This window comes from Argopecten irradians, chromosome 11, assembly GCF_041381155.1.
Source record: "Argopecten irradians isolate NY chromosome 11, Ai_NY, whole genome shotgun sequence".
Taxonomy (NCBI): domain Eukaryota; kingdom Metazoa; phylum Mollusca; class Bivalvia; order Pectinida; family Pectinidae; genus Argopecten; species Argopecten irradians.
In genome coordinates, this window is record NC_091144.1 from 32418569 (window position 1) to 32428361 (window position 9793).

At 36.2% G+C, this 9793-nt stretch overlaps 1 protein-coding gene across 1 annotated transcript; it reads right to left on the reverse strand.

Moving 5' to 3' along the window:
• Positions 1-3874: 3874 nt before the first annotated feature.
• Positions 3875-7225, reverse strand: LOC138335336 (probable thiopurine S-methyltransferase). Its single transcript, XM_069284375.1, has 2 exons — positions 7139-7225; positions 3875-5362 (listed from the first exon to the last, which is right to left on the reverse strand). Exon 2 carries the CDS (start codon positions 5339-5341, stop codon positions 4643-4645), a length of 699 nt encoding a protein of 232 aa, XP_069140476.1. The 5' UTR covers positions 5342-5362; positions 7139-7225; the 3' UTR covers positions 3875-4642.
• Positions 7226-9793: the final 2568 nt, after the last annotated feature.

Genomic DNA, 9793 nt, shown 5'->3' on the forward strand with positions numbered 1-9793 from the left:
CAGTGATGTTTTCCGATGTTTACTTAGAACTATTTCGTTTTGATGTTAGTTCAGAGATTGTGTATTCCCGAAAATCACACACAATCTCCGCAGTAGATATTATTAGTTTATCTATCAAGTTAAATGGTACAAAATTGATGTTATTAATGATGATTAATTATAATTGTTTTAATGATTTATAATTAATTTTTTCTTTGTTTTCATACCAAATCTGGCTTTCTGATTGGCCAATATTTTTTTTGCATACCACTATGAAAAAAAAATCCGAGAATGGCGCGAAACCCCGACGTTAACGTGACGTCACAATAGAGACATTGACTTTGCGTATTGATTCGGAAAAAAAGAATCCCTTGAAAAACCACTATAATGTTACATTTAAACATACTTCATTTTATCAAATAGAGTATAAAATTAATTATAAGTATTGATGTCACTATTTTTTAATTTTATCGGGGTATGAAAAAAAAATTGTTTGCAAACTTTTGTGAGAATCCGCTACGCGGATTCACACAGTTTGCAAACAATTTTTTTTTCATATACCCCGATAAAATTAAAAAATAGTGACATCAATGCTTAAATGAAAAAAAAATTGTTTGCAAACTGTGTGAATCCGCGTAGCGGATTCTCACAAAAGTTTGCAAACATTTTTTTTTCATAACCCGATAAAATTAAAAAATAGTGACATCAATACTTATAATTAATTTTATACTCTATTTGATAAAATGAAGTATGTTTAAATGTAACATTATAGTGGTTTTTTCAAGGGATTCTTTTTTTCGAATCAATACGCAACGTCAATGTCTCTATTGTGACGTCGCGATAACATCGGGGTTTCGCGCCATTCTCGGATTTTTTTTTCATAGTGGTATGCAAAAAAATATATTGGCCAATCAGAAAGCCAGATTTGGTATGAAAACATAAGAAAAAGAAAAAATTATACCACTATGAAAAAAAAATCCGAGAATGGCGCGAAACCCCGACGTTAACGTGACGTCACAATTGAGACATTGACGTTGCGTATTGATTCGGAAAAAAGAATCCCTTGAAAAACCACTATAATGTTACATTAACATACTTCATTTTATCAAATAGAGTGTAAAATCAATTATAAGTATTGATGTCACTATTTTTTAATTTTATCGGGGTATGAAAAAAAAATTGTTTGCAAACTTTCACACAGTTTGCAAACAATTTTTTTTCATACCCCGATAAAATTAAAAAATAGTGACATCAATGCTTAAATACAACAAATTATGTTTAAATGTGTTTGCAAAAGTCTTTTATTTGGTTGACATTGCGAACTATATCTGTTGAAATTACTACGCTCTCTTCCATATAGAGATGTGAAATCTCGAGTTGCCTTCCTTCAACGTCATTGCTATTTGGCCTTTCATTGCATGATTTATTTTTTATAGCTACCTTTTTATTATTTAACTAAGATCAAATCAAGCAAATAAATATAGAAAATATACATGAGGTGTCAATCTCTAGTCAACAATAATTCCATCTTCCTTTTTTTCTGAAAACATGTACGGTCGTAACACTGCTACGTAGCAAACCGAACTATATCTGTTGAAGATATGAAAGCTCGAGTTGCCTCCCTTTAAACTTCATTACTATATTACCGTAGTGAAAGTGCAATGCATAGCACTTGCTGTTCGACTTGTCCAAGCCATGTTTAAACAAACGTACACAAAATATTTGCAACAATATTTCATAACAATAAAGAATTGTTGTAATTGGTAACCAAATTATGACTTTCTATTTGACAGAAGTGTCTGGCCATGATTTATAAGTCAAAAGTCAGCAAAGCAAAGTGATACACTTGCAAGGAAATCGCTATATAATCCGGAAATCGCAATATTTCTGTTGTTATTAAATTAATATTAATTCACTCATTTTCTTTTCTTTTAAAGAGACATTGATGAAATTGATAATTTTAGTAAATAATATGTGTATATAGGTTACTCACATGTATTAAACGAAAATGGCACTCAGATTTTTACCAGATTTATTGGTTTAATAAATCTACTTATTTCAGAAATAAGAAATTCTAGAATCAACTTTAATTATAATAAAATGTTTAACTCCAAAACTCAACATTGTACATTATATAAATACAATGTTCCACAACATGTTAAAAATTTAACATATATTAAACCATTTCTTTTATTCCTTTGTTTGAGTCCTTCATTCATAGCATCTATGAGTGGCCTTGGCACTTTGATGATTATTAAAGGTTTTAATATTACTTGCTTGAACGGGGGGGGGGGGGGGGGGCAAAAAAGATATGCAATTGTCTCCCTGCCACCCAGCTTTCTACGCCCCTGGGCAGGTGAACCTTTTCAAGGCGATCCGTTGGTTCCCAATCCTCGATACTCCAGGAGTCGGAACCCTTGTCCTTTTATATACACATGTATACACAGCAGACTTTCTCACAACATAGGTTGCAAGTCCCTGTGATTACCTCCATCTCTAATTGTCACCCAGTAAGTATTTATAATTCCTACAGTTGTATATCGCAGTTTATCTTTGGCGTCAACTACACACCACAGACGCATCGAAAACGTGGAAATTTGTACATCTACATATAGATTTCGCCGTTAGTATTCAAACACATACATACTGTAGAAGGGCACTCTGGTGGGTCCATGATTATATAATCTGTAACTAATTCTCTGATCCCTGTGACCTCAATAATATCTGAAAGCTCTATTTTGCACGCATCGCTGACCAGCACGAGATCTAGTAACGCAGCGCGTGTTTGACCAACACGTGTAGTTTGGTGAATGGCATTAAAAAGGGAATATGAACGTTTGTGGCGGGTTCAGAGAGTAAATCAACGTTCAAGTTTCCGACTGTTATTACATACCGATTTTCATCAAGTGCAGGTTCTATGGAGTTTTCAAATTGTTCCCAAAAAAGGATTTATACTATCATTGGGTCTGTATAAACTGTGCAAAGGAGGTATGAGGAATTATGAAAGAAACTTTCAATCCATACGGCTTCAACTTATGGAAATTCTACGTCAAGCGGACGTTTGGCATAAATAAATACAACCACATAGACGACAACACCCGCTTCATGAGAATACCAGGGATTAATATATCGTCATCAGTAAAAAGTGTTGTCTAAATGAGATTCGTTGATGCATACTACGTGGAATTCATCTGTAATAGTTTGGAGGTGAGTTATTTTATTTCTGAAGCTGCGAATATTTATATGAAACAGAGTCAATATATTAGTGTTTGAACGTGGCCCGGGATTTTCATGTATATGTACACTGTAGGACTAGAATGAAGTTTTCATTGCTGAAATAACCGTTCATAAGGCCAAAAAATATGTCTGCCAGAGTAAAGGTTACATTGACAAAACAATTAGGGGCGGTAGGTCAGTTCTGGCAACTGCCCCACATGGGATTCGAACCCGCAAGTCATTAAGTAATTAAATTAATTGATACTTCGAATAATAAATATAACTTTGTATAATTATAATCAATTCACCTATGGGAATTTATGTATTTTAATCAAATAAATAATAAGATATATCTGTAATTGTTACCGGCCATACACTGTCACTGTTGATATATGTGTAAAACTGGGTACAACTATAGAGGTCTTCTGTATATCAATAGTCAAAAGCCTGTGTATCAAATGAAAAACTATTTACGTACTGCTTCGTTCCTCACCCATCCGTAAACCATTGCATTTCTAAATATTTTAACCCAGTAAGAACACAAGACAAACAAATTTCTTTCTTTTTATACATGTATTAGCCATAAGGTTTGTTACAATTTGTACTATTTTGAGCTGAGAAACAAATATATCATATCAAACATGTATACTAAACAAACTTAAACATTGAATACAATTAACAAAATTGAAAGTAATCACACATTTAAAATTGAATATGCAGAAGTTGCGAACAGTATTAGATTTATTACAAAGTATAAAGAACATATATGTTTTGCTTATATCATCTACGTCCTTGAAATATATGATCGAAGTGTACCAAATTATACACGATTTTTTTTGAGACACGCAATTTGATTGCATAGGCCTGATTTGAGTAGAACCAATCAAATGACCAGAATTTGGGTAATTAATTATTCATGCATGTACGGTATATGCGGCCTATGTCCCCAGGGGTTAGTAAGCGATAGTGCGAATAACACCTGGGACCGAGTATGGAAGCTCATGGGATTCATCAAAAATTACATGCAATTTTGTGCGAGAACTCGAATGATTATGATGTATGCGCATGTAGAAATTGCCGATAGCCGCCCTATTCTTAGCATTATTCTTTTGCACTAATTACAGGAATTCTTGCGTTCTGTTATGAAAATAAAATGTCATATCGTCGGTAATTATTATCACTAACTTTCTTTAAAGATAACATTAAAATGTTTTGTCGTATATTGATACACAGGAAATGACGTACTAAAAAGTACGAAATTGATTCTAGACTGAATTACTTGCCTCAGTGCCAATTTTCTCCGCTAGGTTGCTCTCATACATAATAAGCGAAGCCTAGCGGATTGTTGAAATCTACGGCGGGCAATTCAGTCTAAACTGATTCATTTAAGAAAAATGTCAGAAAATGGCGCTGAAAAGGGTGATAGCTTGGAAGACTTTAACACAGTTCAGACTTTTGTTTGATTAAGACTTTGACGTTGTTGAAAACTGAGTCTAAACACATTGACTCCTTTCAAATCCGATACGGTTTTGAAGTCTGGCGGATTTTTCGTCACTTCTAACAGTTTAACCACACTACATCCTGGCCCGAAATCTTTCTCGACGACATCGACAGGAACACAAAATGGCGGTCCTTTGTCTAAATCTCGATCTGGCATTTCAAGGAGGTAACCAATCCCAGGATGAACAAGCGTTTTAATGACCCTGGTATATCGTTCCCGATCTTCTGGCAACATGGCGTCATATGCGCCTCGATCCCATATTCCACTAAACCCGGATTCAATATCGGCGGAGAATAAAAACAAATCACAACAGTAAATTTTGATTTTGTGATCATTTGATTGAAAAAGTTTTCCTTTCACAGAGGGGACATCCTTGGTGGTGTATTCAATGTTATGTTCCGTGAAAAAATCCTTCACTGCTATTTCTGATGCTTCCACTCCGACAACGTCGTTCCCGAGGTCTGCTAGAAATTTTATATCGAGAGTCTTCCCGCAGAGTGGTACGAAGATTTTGCTGTTCGCTTCCGGTGACGTCATCAGTATCTCCGCTTGCTGCTCTATGGCTTGGTGTACGAAGCTCAGTTGCCATGGTAAGTAGTTTCCTTCCCACATATCCAGCCAACCTTTCAATTCCTCGGAATCCATTTCAGGTACTTTCAGTATACTCTGACAAATACAAATACATGCAACTAATAAATAGTGTACACGTTTTATTGTTTTTATTATTGTAACTTCCCATTATTAAAGGGACAATTCAGTCTAAGAGATTAAAACTTACACATATTTCGAAAACAAACCAGTTCTAATGGAAATAAGATTCGTTGATTTTACTGTGATATGTCAGAAAAACCCACTGTAGTCAATTGTATGTGAAATGTTCAATCGCCATTTCACATAGCCTTGTATGCCGAACCCTGACCCTTGCCTATGTAGTAAAGAATTTTTTGTCTAGAACTACTCAAATCGCTCTTACAGTTGTGTTAACTTTATTAGATGTATTGTTCATGTCTAAAAATAATTTCATCAACTCCTCAGCGGTTATGTATTGTATTTGTTTCACGTGTGTGACTTTGACTCGGGTAAGGGTACAGCATACATATTGTACCTGCTTAATCGTATTGATCAACGGTTTTCAATGGTATTAATTAAAATACTTAACAATATTGTGGAATTTGTCACAATTTTTTGTCATATGTTTCATAAGGAATGTAGAACAATACATTTATATCACGTTTTGCTTCGTGGTTATGTAACGAATTAGCCTGACTGAATTGTCTCTTTAACAGCCATTGCCATGTAAGGACGGCCTCCCATGCATGCATGAGAGATGCGTGTTTTGGGAGACTGCGGTGTGTTCGTGTAGTGTCTTCTTGTATAGTGGAACTGTTGCTTTTTTAATAGCGGTGTATCACTGGAGCATGCCGAAGAAGACACCAAGCAACACACCCCACCCGGTCACATTATACTGACAACGGGCGAACCAGTCGTCCTATTTCCTGAATGCTGAGCGCTAAGCAGGGACAGAAACTACCACTTTTATACACTTAGATGTGTCTCCGCCATGGGAAAGAACCCAGAGCCTACGTCACAGGGGCGAACGCTCAACAAAAGGTCAAAATTGAGGCGATGTCAAGGGAGACGTTAGGAAGAACAAAGTCAGTTAGGAAGAAGAGAAAAGATAAGGTCCTAAATTTAGTTGCCTTTTACGATCAAATAGTGAACAAACAAAGGGACAAATGACGTACAACGCGATACATGAAAACTTTTATCTCACTTTCATTACAGTTGGTTTGTTTCCGATATTTACACAAATTTTAATGTACAGTACTCTTAGGCTGAATTTTCCCTTTAATGCAAATAATGTAGCCCTTTCGTACTACTACTAGTCATGTACTTATTTCTGCTCACGATAATCTGATGATAGTTACAATAAAACAAACAATTAAATTCATAATTATATCAGTTTTTTTTGGCAGTTGAAATTTAACCCAGCAAGTATATAGTGTGTTCTCAACTGTAATTCTCTATAAGTTTTTGCCAATCAAAAATATAACCTCGTCAAAGGGAGGTAACCCACAGTGTGCGAATGGAACATCAAAACAGTGGTTATCTGATAGTGCCTTAATCACAGGTCATTATGTCTATATGACTCTAAATACACTTAGAGTAAATCTATATCTCTAGGCTCCCTATGACCAGAGTATATTCAAAGATCAAAGAAATAGGCACCAACAAACACAATTCCTCACACAACACAAGACGTACACTTCACTGGGTGTGTCATTGCATACAACGATCAAAGGCTATATTTGCTACATCTTTTGTAAAAAGGCAGTTTTTACTCAGCGTTCTGTTTACCTTCAAATTACATAAATATAGTATATTGTTTACTATCTATTGTTATATATGCACAGATATTTAAAAAGAAAAACATGACCTCACCCAGTATATGTGATTCACTTGTTCCGACCCCTATATCACGCGATGCCTAACCAAGCTCCAGAATTTGACCTTCTTCTTTCCGCTCCAGTTCTCCGGTGGAGCGTAATAAAAATGTCGTTAGTTAACCATAAAAACGAATAGCTACAATAAGTCGACCGCTACATCAACAGGCATTCAAACACTACCGTATACATCCTACGGGACTGTAGAAGTATATGTTTTATATAATATATACTATAAAACTCTTCAATATGTGGATATGAAGGATAGGGGTATACGTTCGTATTCTACCCTAGGGTCACAAAATGTTGTAAAAACCGAGGCTTACCACATTTGAAAGAGTGTTTTTTCTTTCATACTTCGACGTTTTAATGCAATTTTACAACTGTCATTGACCACATTTCGGAATAAAAAAAACGCGACTGCAAGTCAATTCTCCATACATAAAAATACGTGACATTTTCAACACAAGTCCTATTGTTTGCATCTTTTATAGTAAAAGCTGCCTAGTTTACGAGGATTAATGTTAAAATTTTAATTATGTGACGTCACGAGGCTGTATTGCTTGGGTAGCCATGCAATACAGCCTAGGGCGACATGAGTGTATTGCAATAGACCTGCCAGTATTTTTCCATTATACCTGTAGGTATGAAAGATGTTACACACCAGATCCCTCATTTCTTCATAGAATGTCCCATCGATACAAGCCCTTTAAGAGAGAAGTCATTTACAGAGACATGAAAAGTAGTTTCATTTTACAAAATAGGATGGTGGTCATCGAGTGTAGATTAAACGTAACCAATCTTTTAATTAAAGGCTCACTAGTATTTACTTTGATATAACTTACGTGTCACATATTCAAGAGCTATAGAGGATATTACCATGGTTTGTTTAGTTTTTACGTCCTATTAACAGCCAGGGTTATGTAAGGACGTGCCATGTTGTTGGAGGAAAGCCGGAGTACCCAGAGAAAAACCACCGGCCAGCGGTCAGTACCTGGTAACTGACCCACATGGGATTCGAACCCGCATCCCAGAGGTGGAGGGTTTGTGGTAATATGTCGGGGTATCTTAACCACTCGGCCACCGCGGCCCCATTACCATGGAACTATATTGCTGTATTAATTTTTACTCTACAAAATTACGTTCGCACATGAAGAAGTATCAACGGTTACAGAATAATTTTTAAAACCATGATATTAAGATAAAGTGAACTCTCAAGAAAGACAAAAATTCACGAGGCTTTAAATGATTCTGGGAAACATATTTAAAGCGAATAGTCGGGCAAAGTGACTGTAAAATCGGTAAAAATGGTATTAATATGTCCGGTATAATTTCTTATGAATTAGAAAAATAAAACTTTCCGTCAAAATCGCTGTACATGCGAAGAAAATAATAATATCTATGGGAATCCTAAAAGTCCTCCCGACCGGCTATGAGTGCAGTTCAACCTTAAACGCATGCGCAACATCCACCACTCTCCGTAGTAAACAAAACATGGCTACCGTAGTTTTGAACCAAAAGGTTTCCGCCAGAACAACCAACTGACTCACCTAAAATGCGAAAGGCAAGGCAATGGAGCAGCGACAATCCCAACAAATGACTCGGGAAACATTACGACGCATGGAGAGTGTTAATACAACTTGTTATAGTGAAGAGAACAGTTCAAACGAGCACGCGGCTCCGGACCGCTACTGTACGTACCTAGGCCTATAATCCCTATTGAGATTCCTCCTCTAGACTCTTTTATATCCGGACGTTTGATAGATGTCTCTCGTCGGAATCCCCTACTCGAGCCTTCTAAACTTTATTCTGGAAAATCAAGTCAGGTTGACCTACCTCTTGTAAGGGTCTATTACAGAAATAATCCAACTGCAGTGGTTCCAATACTGGCACACAATCGCTAGTGGAGATATTTTTCTCTCCATACGCACATATATTATTTAGTGACACATATAAAAAAACAAAGAACCATCCCATATTGTAAACAATGTTATGTTCCATCGCTACTTTGAGCAGCCATTTTGAAAGTCCCTCTCTGTCATGTGACCGCTATAGTCTGTTTCAATAGAATTCATTACCTGTATAACCTTATTCCATTCAGTGTTATAGGCATTATCTGAAACGCCCTTTAGTGGTCATGTGACAGCGAGGGGACTTTTCAAAATGGTCTGCTCATAAGTAGCGATCGAACAAGACATTGTTATGCAAAATGAGATGGTTCTTTGTTTTCAAAACATGGACACTCATTAATATATGTGTGTTTTGAGAGAAAAATATCTCCACTATCGATCGTGTGCCAGTTTGGGAACCATCTTGCCGTTGAGATTATTTCTGTAATACGACCCTTTTACAAGGGGTATGGTCAAAACCATGGACTTGATTTTTCACCAGAATAAAGTAATATTAGAAGCTCGAGTAGGATTCCGACGAGCAAGACCCATCTATCAAACAACGTTCCGAAATATAAAAGAGTCTAGAGGAGGAATCTCATATAGGGATTACTAGGCCATACTACCCGGTACTCCCTGGCTCTCAGCTTGATAGTGAGTGACGTCTTCGTAATTTTGATCCATTATCGTAAACTAGTCCCTAGCACAGCTATTTTTTCATAAATGAAGTGGTCACATATGGTCACATGGTTTCATACCTGTTC